Raw genomic sequence first — 14,443 nt, 5'->3', positions numbered from 1 at the left:
GAAAGTGTTCCAAATCTCTAATAATTAGAGAAATACAAATCAAAACAACCCTGAGGTATCACCTCACACCTAGCAGATTGGCTAAAATGAAAGAAGGGGAGAGTAATGAATGTTGGAGGGGATGTGGCAAAATTGGGACATTAATGCATTGCTGGTGGAGCTGTGAACTGATCCAGCCATTCTGGCTGGCAATTTGGAATCAGGCTCAAAGGGCTATAAAAGAATGCCTGCCCTTTGATCCAGTCATACCATTGTTGGGTTTGTACCCCAAAGAGATCATAGATAAACAGACTTGTACGAAAATATTTATAGCTGCTCTTTTTGTGGTGGCAACAAATTGGAAAAGGAGGGTATGTCCTTCAATTGGGGAATGGCTGAACAAACTGTGGTATATGCGGGTGATGGAATACTATTGTGCTAAAAGGAATAATAAACTGGAGGAGTTCCAGGCGAACTGGAGAGACCTCCGGGAACAGATGCAGAGTGAAAGGAGCAGAGCCAGAAGAACATTGTACACAGAGACTGATATACTGTGGTAAAATTGAATGTAATGGACCTCTGTACCAGCAGCAATACAATGACCCAGGACAATTCTGAGGGATTTATGGTTAAGAATGATACCCACATTCAGAGAAAGGACTGCAGGAGAGGAAACATATAAGAAAAACAACTGCTTGAACGCATGGGTTGGGGTGGACATGATTGAGGGTGTGGACTTGAAACTACCACACCAATGCAACTACCAACAATTTGTAAATTGGTCTTGATCAAGGACATATGACAAAACTAGTGGAAATGTGCATGGGCCATGGGTGGGGGGAGCGCGGGGGGGGGGCGAAGGGGAAAGGAGGAGCATGAATCATGTAACCATGTTAAAAATTAATATTAATAAATGTTTGAAAAATATTTTATTTTCCCCCAATTACATGTAAAACAATTTTTAACATTAATTTGTTCTTTTATTTTGAGTTCCATTTTTTCTCCCTTCTTCCCACCTCCTCCCCCCCACACTGAGATGGCAATCTGATATCGATTTTACATGTGTAGTTATGTAAAACTTTTTTCCATGTTAATTATTTTGTGGAATAGATCTTGAACAAAAAAATTCAGAAAGAAAGTGGACTGTAGTATGTTTTCATTTATATTCAGACTCCATTAGTTCATTTTCTGGAGAGATATGATATTTTTCATCATGAGTTTTTGGGACTTCCTTGGATCACTATATTGCTCAGAATAGTTAAGTCATTCACAGTTGTTCATCATGCAGTTTTGCTGTGTACAGTGTTCTTCTGGTTCTTCTTACTTTGCTTTGTATCAGTTCATGTAAGTCTTCCTAGGTTTTTCTGAAGTCATCCTGCTCATCATTTCTTATAGCACAGTAGTATTCCATTACAACCATATATCTCATATTGTTTAGCCATTTTTAAGTTGATGAACACCCCCTTAATTTCCAATCCTTTGTTACCATGAAAAGAGCTACTATAAATATTTTTGTGCAAATAGCTCCTTTTCCTTTAAAAAAAATCTCTTTGAGATACAAATCTAGTTGTGGTAATGCTGGATCAAAGGGTATGCACAGTTTTCAAGCCCTTTGGGCATATTCCTTTGCTTGCTCTCCATTGGATTAGATCCCAACTCCACCAATAGTGTAATAGTGTCCAAAATTTCCCACATTCCCTACAATATTTATCATGTTCTTTTTTTTGTCATATTGGCCAATCTGATAGATGTAAGGTGATACCTCAGAGTTGTTTTAATCTGTATTTCTCAAATTGAGAGATTTACTGTGAACTGATGTAACCATTTTAAAAAGCAATCTGGAATTATGCTCAAAGACTTATAAAACCCAGCAGTAGTGCTATTGAGTTTATTTCCTAAGGCAATCAAAGGAAAAGGAAAATAATCTGTTTGTTCTAAAATATTTATAGCTGCTCTCTTTCTGATGGCAAAGAACTGGAAATTGAAGGGATGCCCATCAGTTGAGGAATGATTAAACAAGTTGCAGCATATGATTCTGATAGAATACTAATACCCTGTAAGAAATGAAGAACAGGTTAATTTTGGAAAAACCTGGAAAGACCTACATGAAATTATGAAAAATAAAATGAGGAGAACCAAGAGAACATTATATATGGCAACAAAAATATTGTTTGAAGAATGACTTATAAATGTCCACCTCCAGACAAAGAACTGATAAAAAGATATGAGTAAGACATAGTTTTATACATATATATTTTTGTCAAATGATACCTCTCTAGTGAGGGGAGGGAGTTAACTGGATATTTGAGTGTAACAAACAAACAAATAAATTTAAATTTAAAAAAGTTACTCAGAGCATTTTTTCGTATGACTATAGATAGCTTTGATTTCTTTATCTGAAAACTGCCTTCATATCCTTTGACCATTTATCAGTTGAAGAATGACTTTTTAAAAATAAATTTGCCTCAGATTTCTATATATCCTCTTGTGTTTTTTTTTCCATAGGGCTGATGCTCTTCATCCTTTGATGCTCAAAGATCCCTTCCAACTTTTACCTTCTATGTTTGTTTTAACATTCTCATTCTAAAGGCACATCTAGTCTTGTTTTTCTTTTTTCCTTTCTTTGCTTCCATTTCTCAGAGGCTGTGAGAATCCAATGACTTCTGGCTTTTAGCTTCACTTTTGGTCTTTGTATAACCTATATGATAGTAAGAGCACCCGATTTAGAATCAGAAGATCTGCTTTTAAGACCTGGTTCTGGCTCATATTAACTATATAGTCACTGAGAAATCATTTTTTCTTCCTGAGCCTGTTTCCTCATCTATAAAATGGAGATAATAATACTTGCATGATCTTCACAGGGCTTGCTGTGAGTAATATGAAATGTGAGTTATTGTTCAGGATTAAAAGAGAGAGAAGAAGGAAAGGAGGTAGAAGGAAGAAATTAGTATTCTTTGCTGTTTCTGTGAAATGTTCTGGCTAGATGAGTGATTTTGAGGTGGCAGGTTGTTCCATGATAGACTCAAAGAAATCCTAGTTATATGTAATTGTAATAACCATTCTTGATTCAGGAGAAGAGCCTGTCATTCTTTTAGCATTTTAAAGCACCTATAATATACCAGGCACTGTTCTAAAGGTTTGGGGATACAAATAAAGCCAAAAAAGGCCCTGCTCTCAAGAAGCTCACAGTCTAATGAAGGAGACAATATGACATCAGCTCTGTACAAATAAGATATATATATATATGTATATGTGTATGTATATATATATATATGTGTATATATATATATATATATATATATATATATATATACAGGATCAACTGTGGGTTGATCTTAGAGAGAAGGCTTAGAGGGAAGGTTAATGCCTTCACTTTCTGTCTTTGTATAATCTGTATAACCAGAATGATAGTAGTAAGAGCACCAGATTTAGAATCAGAAGATCTGCTTTTTTAAGTCCTGGCTCTGGCTCTTAAGAGTTGTATAACTCATATAGATTAAAGAGGTATAGGAAGGCTTTTTGCAGAAAGTTGGACTTAAGCTGAGACCTGAAGGAAGGCGGGGGAGCTAGGAGGCAGGGATGAGGAGGGAGACTATTCCAAACATAGAGGACAGCCAGTGAAAATGTTTGGACTTGGGAGATAGAGTGTGATATGCAAGGAAAAGGAAGGAGTCCAGCATCATAGGAGCAGAGTACATAGAGGGGAATGAATTATAATTAGACTGGAATATGACAAAGTACAAATGACAAGACTTGATAACTGAATATGGGAGGTTAAAAAGAGTGACAAATTGAGGATGACTCCAGATTGTTAGCATGGGTAACTGGAAGGCTGGTGGTATCCTAGACAGTAATAGACAAATCAGAAATAGTAAAGGGTTTTGGGTAAAGGATAACTAGTCCAGAGTGGGGTGTATTGATTTTAAGATGTCTGAGAAATGTCCGGTTTATGATGTCTAATAGGCAGTTGGAGAAACAGAACTGGATGTTAGGAAATCAGTTAGGGCTGGGGCTGGATGCGTAAATACTTTCTCTTGTTAGAGATGCCAGGGTATTGTAGGTGGAGAATTTTGCCTACACTGTGGATACTGTATTGGTTGGTTTAGTCTTTTTATGAAGTTGAGCTCATTGCTGAAGTGTGTGTGGGATATCTGGAAAGGATGTATATAAAAACAAAAACATCATTAAATGTATTTTTAAATGTATAAATAAATCATGCAATCCAAAGGTAACCCAGACTCCTTGACTATACCTCCCAGGATCCTCTTTGTGAGAAGTTATTAGCTGAACACTATTTTATTTCTTTAGCTTATGAAGGTTAAACTTCTGGCTGGCAGCTCTCCCACTTTAGTGATTTGGACAAAGGAAGACATTGGCTTAAAGTTACTTCTATGATAAACCAAATATCCAACATCAGAATCAAATAATAATATTGATGAAAGGGGATTCAGAAGCCTTTTATTTATTTATATTCCTTATCAGAACAAAAATATCACCTACAGTGTAGTCAAGTAGGAGCCATTTAGCTTCTATGAAAATAGAGACCTTTAGAGAAGAGGAACCCATTACCTTCCAAGGCTGTCCATCCTGTATTTGGAGAGCTATCTTTAGAAGTTCTTATTTATGTCAAGCCTAAATCTTCCTCTCTGCAATCTCCATCCATTGCTGCTAGTTCTGCCCTCTAGGGCCAAGTAGCATAAGGCTCATCCCTCTTCCACAAAATATCTCTTCAAATATTGAAGACAGCTGTATTGTCAAACCTCTCATCTGTGAGCTAAAGCTAACTATCTTCATTTCCTTCAGTTGATTCTCATTTAACATGAATTTAAGGCCCTTCTCAATCCTGGTTGTCCTCTGTAAGACAGATTCTAGCTTCTCAATGCCATTCTGAAAAATGACACCCAGAGCTGAACACAGTGATTTGACTAGGGCAGCAAGAACAGGGGGCTATCACCTTCCTAGTCTTTTACTCTATCAAAATATTAATGTAGCCTAAGATAACATTAGCTTTTCATTGCTATAATATTCCATTTACTTATTTTGAGTTCGCAGTCTCCAGAATCTCCCAGATTTTTTCAGATGAATTGTTATCAAGCTCATCACTTGTTCTTGTAAAAGTGGCTTATTGAATTCAAGTTTAAGACTTTAGATTTATCCCTGTTAAATTTCATATTGTAGTTAATATTCAGCCAAATATTTTAGCCTTTTGAGTTCTTTTGGGATCATCATTCCATCATTCAGCACATCAGCTATTCTTCTTTCATCTGCCAATTTGATAAGCATACCTTTTATGTCTTTATTCAACTTACTGATAAAAATGTTAGACAGCACAGGGCCAAGTACAGATCCCTAAGACACTTCACTAGAGACCACCTTCCAAGTTGAAGCTGAGCTCTTTGGATCTAATTATTAAGCCCTCTCAGAGTCCCTTTACATCTACTTTTGCCTATTCCACATTTCTCTTATTCATGAGAGTATGAAAAGGGACTTTATTAAATGTCTTTCTAAAATCTAGGTAAACTGTACATGTACAGTTTCCTGATCTACTAGTATAATTACTTTAAGAAATTGATGTTTGTCACTCATGATCTGCCCTCGATGAATTCAAGTTTTCTCTACTTCTCATTTGTTCCCGGTGATGTTTCAAAGATCACTGACAATGGCTCAGCAATCATATACTTCTTTATTTCAGTACTATGGAATGTAGTTTGTCTGCGCCTGGTAACATAAATTCATCAAAGGAAGCCAAATACTCTTTTAATATCTTCATGCTTCTCTTGAATTTCATCTTCCTTTTATACAAATTCTTTTTGGCTTTTTAATTCAAACATGATACTCTTTGACAGTGGAGGGAAAATGCCTAACCGAGTGGGTACATCTTCTCCCTGTGAAGTCCATTATCATTGTCCTGTCCACTCTGTACTATAGGTCCTATCTTTTCTCTGATCTTCCTGTGCTCCCTAATATAGCTTAAACTCTTTTTTTTGTTAGTATCCTTAGCAGTCATTGCTAGCTTTATCTCATTCTGAACAAGTTTCTTGCATACTTTTATCCTCTGATGTGTGTGTATGGATATATATCCGTATATATGTATACAAATAATTATTCTTTCAAGATTATGCTACTATAGTTCTTTGTAGTTATCTTCTCAGTTAACCTTTCTTCCACTTTCTATACATCTATTTTTCTCACACGCTTCCTTTTTTCTTTCTTTTTTCCTTCCTATCTTTGTTTTTATTTCTTTTTGATTTATTAATGAATTTGTTTTTGGCACATCAATCAGTTGCCAGGAAACACCCAAAAAAAGCCTTCACAAAATACATTCTTTGAAAACAGTTAAGCCAATTTTTTATCTAATAATGTGATAATGATTGATAACATATGTACATTAAAAATCTCATCTGTGAGTCCCTTTTGCATCCACATTGATTTGTTTAAATATTTCCTCTATTTCCTCCTCATTAGAATGTTTTCTTTTAGTTGTAAGCATTTCTTTCATGAGAGTTTGTCATCTCCTCTTGAATTTTAGCCCATGGGATCCTATATATTCTTTATCTGAATTCTTTTGAATCTTTCAAAAAATTTAGGGTACCTGCCAGATTATCTTTACTTTCTTTCAGTATAACCAGTCTAAAACAGAGTGGTCTCTTCCCTCCAAAGTCCTCATTATTTCTATTTCAGAAGCCAATTTCTCCCTGTTCATGAGAATCAGATCACGAAAAGTAGCTTCCCTTTGCTGGTTCCTCCAACAATTTTAAAATGTTGAAACTTATTTAGGCAAGACAATAAATTCGTAGCAGCTCTGTTTTATACAGATAGTAGGGTCCAAATGGTGTCTGGATAATTTGAACTTCCTCATTATATGTCATGCTTACAAGGGAGGTTTAGGGTCTGCTTTCTGAAACCCATATTTATTTCTCCTTTCTGTCCACATGGCCGGTAGTGCACTCTGTTGGCAATATCCCTGCTGTTTCTACTTCTGTTGCACTTTATCTGCACATTCTCCACTGTGCTGCCCACATTGGGTTCCTGGATCTTTTCACATAAATGTCTTCTTAATATGCACTGCTCCCCCATTGCCCTCTAATTATCCTCTTCCTTTTGAATGAGGCATATTCTCCAAGGTCATATCCCAAGAGCAAACAAAAATATATCTGTCTGAAGTCTTGCAAATCAAATCAAAAGGGATTTAAATTGAAAAGAAGAAAAAGGAAAATGCCAGTGTATTGCTCCCATTTTATACCATAAAGTTTCCAAAGAAGAGGCTATGGCCTGACTCTAAGTTGTGTATAATTGACTGAATGGTAGAAATCATATCATTCCCCTCCCCCATAAGAGTCAATAGTATGACTTATCGCTAGTACGTTTTTACATAGCCTTTCTTCTTCCATTACAAACATAACCCTTCTCCTCTCCTCTCTTCTCCTCTCCTCTCCTTCCACTGTGCAAATTATCAATCTTCTCCTTTCTGAGCTGGATGTTGACCACTAAGGGCAACATTAACCTAATTGCTACTTGGGCATGCAGAAGAGCTGTGCAGGTATTACTGGGAAAATATCTCCTTCCATAGTCATATCCAACCCTGATCTGATTACCTCAAAGCTGGGACAAAATCCCTTCAGAGGTTGGGAATTCTGGAGTAGTGACCAGTGAATAATAGCTCTATCTCTCCCCTTTTTGTTTTAGGGGGAACTTGAATTCCTTAGGATGAGCAGGCATTGGATTAAGATTGTTGCAGATGTCATTACTTTATACTTCTCCCCTTCCCCTGCCCAAACCCACTCTTCTTCCAAATTTTCTATTAAAACAGGGGCACTACCTTCCTTCTAGTCTCCTGGGAAGAGAAGAGGTATGATGTAGAGCTAGATAATGTCAGAAAGATGTGTGTCAATCTGACCTAAGAGATGCTCCAAAAGTAATTTTCCTAGAGCTCGAGGCTGACCTAGATCTGATCCATTCATCTGCTTAATAAATTCCAGTGACTTCCTGTTGACCCTAGAATAAAATAATATTTCAGATATCTTTTAAATTTTTGTTAGTTTTTTAATATACATAATTATACCATAAAACAAATATATGTTATATGAGTAAATGTGCTCAAATTTTTTTTTCTCTTAGGGATACCTGATGAAAAAACTTTGGACACTGTTGCCGTAAAAATTGTTACAATATAGAAAATAATACCTATGGGATAAATATTGCCTTCTTGCATTAGAATCTCATTTAACTTTGCTTGTTATCCATGTTTTAGTCATTTTGTATAGACATCTGAGTTCATAGGTTTTGCTGTTGGCCCTTTTTTGTTTGATGAATTTCTGGGAATCTATACTTTTATTTTTCTTTCTATATGTAGCAACTCTGTATGGCACCAAACTTAGAAGAAACTACCAGAACTTGTTAATTATTGTTAATGTCATGTTGACAAGTACTCCTCAGGTGAGGAATAAATCACCATGACTTGCCTCTTCTTCCTCTGGATGCCCTCTGTTATGATATCACATATATGTACTCTTCTCAGCAATCCTTAGAGATTATCTAATCTAAGGGACTACCTAAAGCTTATGAAATCAAACTCTTTCATTTGTAGTTAAGAAAACTAAGTCCCACAGAGGGGAAGTAAATTGTCCAAGGTCACACAATTACTCAACATTCCTAAACTTGCATCTAACTTTCTTTTTTATTTAAAATATTTTATTTAAGTAATTAATTTAGAATATTTTCCATGGTTACATGATTCATGTTCTTGAATCATTGAAAGTTAGAAGCAAATGCAATGATCTAGGACAATTCTGAGAGTCTTATGAGAAAGAATGCTATCCACATTGCAAGAAATAACTGTGGGAGTAGAAACACAGAAGAAAAACATATGATTGATCACATGGTTCGATGGGGATATGATAGGGGATGTTGACTTTAAATGATCACTCTAAATGATTGAATCCCTTCAAAGGGATGAACTGTCAAAGGCTTAAGGTGATAATTCTTCCATATGAAGTTACCAAAAATGCAACCTCCCTTCACCCAGAGTTCAGAAGAACTGTTGGAATAACAGTGAGTAGAGGTGAAGATTTCGGATTGGGAGGGTACTTACTGATCACTTGGGTCTTGGGGAATGATTTCTTTTGACTATCCATTAGCACCAGTGCCAGGAGCTGGAAACTTGGGAGGACAAGACTTGTAAGGAGTCCCCAGTTGAACTTTTCATTGATGGGTTAGGCCAGGCTGCCTCATACTGAAGTGGTGTTACCCCAGTCTTCCCAGTTATTCATACTTGTAACCTTGGAATCATCTTTGATGTTCTACTCTCCATTACTTTCCCTCTCTCTCACCACTATATCCATTCAGTTATTAGTGCCTCTTCATTCTCTCCCATCTGGCACTCCTTTCCCCTCTTCCAGCAATCTCCCTAGTCTCTTGCATAGACTACTGTTTATAATAGTTTCTTAAGTGATATTCTTCCCTCCTTCTCTTTCCTTCTCCAAACCATCTGCTCACATAATTTTCCTAATGCATTGCTTTTGTTGTGTCACCATTTGACTCAGAAGCTTTTAACCAAATAAAACTTAAACTCTTAACCCTAGAATTCAAGGCCCTTTGCTTTCTACCTCCAACCTACCCATCCAACTTTATCTCTCATATGTTCTGGCCAAATGAGAATCTGTTCTCCATTCTCCCTCATCCTTTCCCAACTCCATGCTACTTCCCAACTCTGAAATAAACTCTTGCCCTCTTTCTTAATCTCCAGGGGTTGAAGGGCCCCTCTCTTCTTTCAAAGCCCATCTCATATTCTACCTCTTCATAGTCCCCCTTCCTCAGATGAAAACATTCCTCCCTCCAAAAAAAATTCTTATCATACTTTGCTTGGACCCTTTAATGCATTTGCATCACTCTCCCCTATATTATAAGTATTTATGTCTATCTCCTCACTTAGACTGTAAGTTTGTTGAAAACAGAGCCTGTCTTGTACCTATTTTAGTATCCCTAATACCAGGAAAAGAGGATGGCATATGTTAGACAGCAAATAAATGTTATTTGAATTGAAACTGATTTCTGAAAAGATTAACCGGTGATGTCCTCTCTGTCCTCTAAGACTAAAAGGGTTCACTTTCTGATTCATTCAGTTTTAAAGACTTAGCAGTTATTAAGGCTTAGCAACCCACCTCAAAAAGGTTTTCATCCCATGAATGAAATCATTGATTGAGACACTCAGCAACCAAGCCTGGATTAAAAGTTAAATGCTCCTTGGAAATTTCGAATTATATAAATGAATCCATTTGGTGAATTTATCTCTGTGTTTTCTAGGAATTAGCCAGCTGTGGATGGAGCAAGAAAGAGAAACATAGCCTCGCCCCTAATATTGTGGCTTTTACCAGGAGGTTTAATCAGGTAAGGAACAGAATGGGATTTCCTGCCTGCCTAACCTTTATTTGCTGGCTCAGATCTGTCCTCATCAGCTACTTCCTTTTGGCATCTGGTGCCTCATTTCAGTGCCGCTAGAAAAATAGATTCTGAAGTTGGCCTGGTGAAGAATAGACTGTTGGTTTATTAAGATTATAGAAGTGAGTGCTAGAAGGGAATGTTGAGAACCAATCTAACACCTTTATTTTTAAGAGGAGAAAACTGAAATTCAAGAGACCTTTTTTTCATTTTTATCTGTGAGGAACCTCCTTTAAAGTCATACTCTGATGCCTCCCATTGGCACAGAAATGATTCTGGGGTCTGCTTATGAGAATAAAAATTTTGGCAAGACTTCTCAAGGAGGAAATATTTCAAATGTGGGGTTAAAATAGACCATGTGGTTGTCATCTGAGGACCAACCTTGCATTTTGGAGAGTCTCATCACAAGAAGGTTGGTCCCTACGGCTTACAATTTATTGGTCATAGCAACTGATGAGGCCATCTTCTGAGATTGCATTTGATGCCAGCAAAGGGAAGAACCCCAGGGATGAAAACAATGGATCTGTGAACCATAGATTTCTGGGAAGTGATCATGTTACACAATGACCTATATCTAATATAACATAAACCAATCAATGCCCATCCATGCTGTTGCTTTTTGGGGGGTTTTCTGGCAAGGCATTGTGGATAGAAAGTGCTGGACATGGACCCTGGAAGACCTGAGTTTAATTAAATCCTACCTAGTCTGACTAGCTATATACTCTTGGACAGGCTCTTCTAGTCTTAGTTGTTTCATCTGTAAAATGAGGGCAACAATGTCACTTCCTCAGATTGTGAGGCTCAAATGAGATAATGTATATAAAGTACTTTGAATATGAATGTCAGACATTATTATTATTATTGTATTTATTCCCTTTTATTTTCATAGTTTATAACCAGAGTGATGACCTTACCACTAGACATTCTGTATGATCAACCAGCTGAGTTCCTAGGTTTTGGCTTCCACTAGAGCCTCCAGACTCTCCAGCTGCTCATTAGCAGTAGGAAATGCCTAACCCTGGAGATCATTATTGTTCAGTCCCTTCTTTGTTGCTCTCTAGCCTTAAGGATACCATAAGAGATTCAGCATGTAACCAATTGATTGTTGTGGGCTGCTGCTCCAGAGATTAAAGCTGCTTTCTGTCCTCAATGTGATGGAGAGAGAAGGGCTAGGTTTATTTCAAATGACTACAGTAAGACCTGTTGTCAAAAAAAATCCACCTAGAGTGGCTCAGCTGTCTTTTGTTCCTCTTTTGTAATACTTTTTCTTTCTTTTTGACCACGTTTGGCTTTAAAAGCAACAAATAAACAGATATGCAAAAATTGCTACAAATTCTAAGGGGATTTGCATTATTCTTAAGAAAGATATTTGACTTAATGCCAAGCTATTCAGCACCTCTGGCCAGCTGCACAGCTCTCTATAGAGAGAGCAGTGACAGATTGCATTATACAGTCATCATTGCATCAAGATTCCAGGTTAGCTTGGTAAAGTCAATTAGAGTTTCTTCTTTTTTTTTTTTTTTAACAATACACAATGTTCGGTTTGTATTAATAGTGACAGTAAACAAGGCATTAAACTTGATGTCTCCATCAGTGTTTATTCTATAAGCAAGCAGGGATAGCCTAGCCTGCAGAATCCATGGTTCCTGGAGAAGGGAATGGGGCCAGTCAGGAGCCATTGATTAGGCTCCAATCAGCAAGGCCCCTCAGGAAAGTAGATGTGTTCCAAGTAGTGATCAGAGAGAATAAACAGGATGCCATGCTGAATCAAACCAGAGTTCACAGAATAACTCAAGCAAAAGGCCAGACAAGTAGCAGAAATAGGAGTTCTTAGCAGTGGCCTGAAGCTGGAGAAAACCACTCTAGGGCCAGAGAGGACCCATTATACATGAGAACAGTGGCATATATAGAATGACAGTTTTGTCTCCATTCAGGGTACCATGAAGGAAGTGTGGTAGCCACAACCACTCCTTGCGTTATAGTATCACTGATGTCTTTGTTTTAGAAACTACATATAAAACATATCAAAATCCAGTCCAATTTTGACATATTTATTTCTTTGAAGGAATAAAATATTCATTTCATTTATTTCATTGTAAATCTGAATGAAACCTGGGAGGGATAGCTGACACATCAGAGTACAGAACTGAGATTCTGAAAGTTCTTAACAGGAAGGTACAATGGCTTTAATATGGTGAAATTTGATAGTCATAAATGTAAAGTCTTACACAAGGACTTTAAAAAGTCATCCATACAAGAGAGGAAGGCATAGCTAGGCAGTAGTTTACATGGGAAAAAATTGCGAGAAGGGTTAGTTTACCATCAACTCAGTCTAAGTCAGGAGCGACATTGAATGTCACTAACTGGCACTTGGACTGCATTAAAAGAGGCACAAACAAGGGAAGTGTTACCTCTGCTAAACTCTAGCAGACAGGACCAGAAATAACATGGTCATATGTGAGTCCTTCAAATATTAACTAACTCAGTCAACTACTAAGCATTTATTAAGCCCCTGCAAATTGCAGACACTTTACCGGGTACAAGGATACCAAAGCAAAGACTGAAGCCATCCCTGCCCTCAAGGAGCTTATGATGTATCAGGGAAGACAAACACAGAAAAAAAGTATATTCAGAATAAATAAAAGCAAAGGGACTAGAGGACCCCTAGGGAGAAGAACCACCAGAATATTGATAGGATTGGAAGCCACATCATTCAAAGACATATTGAAGTACTTGGGGTTATTTACTCTGTAGAAGAAAAGATTTGATTGGATTGTTTCCTACCAAAGACAGATTAAGCTTATTTAGCTTTACTCTAGAGGAGGGAACTGAAAGGAATGAATAGAAATTTTCAGGGAAGCCAAGCTTGGATCAAAGTAAGGAAAAACTCAACATTTAGAGTTGGCCAAAACTTAAATGGCTATCCTTGGGAGGCAGTGAGTTTCATATTTCTGTATATAAACATATATATTTTAAAATAAGCATTTAGTAAACCCCTACGTGTCACCCACTATACTCAGTACTTTACACAGATTTGACTCCCCAACAATTCTAGGAGTTAGATTCTGGTATTATTCCCATTTTATAGGTGAGAAAACTGAAGCAGGCAGAGGTTAAATTATTTTATGCCCATTATGTCATAGCAAGTGTTTGAAGTCACATTTGAACTCAGAACTTTCTGACTCGAGGGCCAGTGCTCTATCCATAGTACCACCTAACAGCTTTATCACTGTAGTTATTCTAGCAGAGACTAGATGAACACTTGTTAGGGTTGCTGTAGAGGTGAAAATTTCAATTCAGATAAATATAGATGACCTCTGAGATGTCCTTCAGCTCTGAGATCCTGAGAAGAACAAAATTTATGCTCCTACTTTGGGGTTCTTGTTGGAAAAAATTATATCATTTCAATACTAAAAGCAATTAGATTACATTGAATGGCTTAGAATCTAGAATGTCAGAGGTGTAAGGAGACTTAAAATTTTTATATTCTAGGGATTTGTTGTCTTTTTGTGTCCTGGTCCCCTTTAAAAATAATATATAAAGAATATAAGGAGAGGGTAACACCAAAACAATAGTAAGTGAGTCAAAGGAAAATTCCTGAAAAGGGGCAAGAGCACTGATGATTTTACTAGTGGAAATAGCAGTAAAGAAAAGGGATTACCATATTTTCTGACACTGAACCCTTAAGGATCTAGGGTTCTTTCCATCTGACTTGTAGCTCAAACTTTTCAAGTATGTTATCTCCTCATTCAAATGTGAGCCCTTTGAGAACAGAGACTATCTTAATTTTCTCTTCTTATCTCCAATGCTTAGAAAGTTGCCCTGTACATAGTAAGTGTTTAATAAAATCTTCTGTTCATAAAACTAAGTACTGGAGTTCCAGGTTAAGATGGCGGCAGAGTAAGAAGCAGCTCTTAACCTCTCCTGACCAAAACACACAAAACTCCTCAAGGGGACATAAAAACAAGTCCAGACGAACAGAGGAACCCCACAACAGGGCACAGCGTGGAAGGTACGTGGAATCGAG

General features: G+C 37.1%; 1 protein-coding gene across 5 annotated transcripts in view; it reads left to right on the top strand.

Annotated features, from left to right (window-relative positions):
- RALGPS1 (Ral GEF with PH domain and SH3 binding motif 1) overlaps positions 1–14,443 on the top strand; it is a 549,948-nt gene that overhangs the window by 103,860 nt on the left and 431,645 nt on the right. For all 5 annotated transcript variants that reach the window (XM_044664221.1, XM_044664222.1, XM_044664220.1 and 2 more), the window contains exon 4: positions 10,282–10,365. In XM_044664221.1, coding sequence (XP_044520156.1) covers positions 10,282–10,365 — 84 coding nt within the window. The remainder of the gene's footprint in view (positions 1–10,281; positions 10,366–14,443) is intronic.

This window comes from Gracilinanus agilis, chromosome 2, assembly GCF_016433145.1.
Source record: "Gracilinanus agilis isolate LMUSP501 chromosome 2, AgileGrace, whole genome shotgun sequence".
In the NCBI taxonomy this organism is placed as follows: Eukaryota; Metazoa; Chordata; class Mammalia; order Didelphimorphia; family Didelphidae; genus Gracilinanus; species Gracilinanus agilis.
This window is presented reverse-complemented; position numbering and strand designations above follow the sequence as displayed.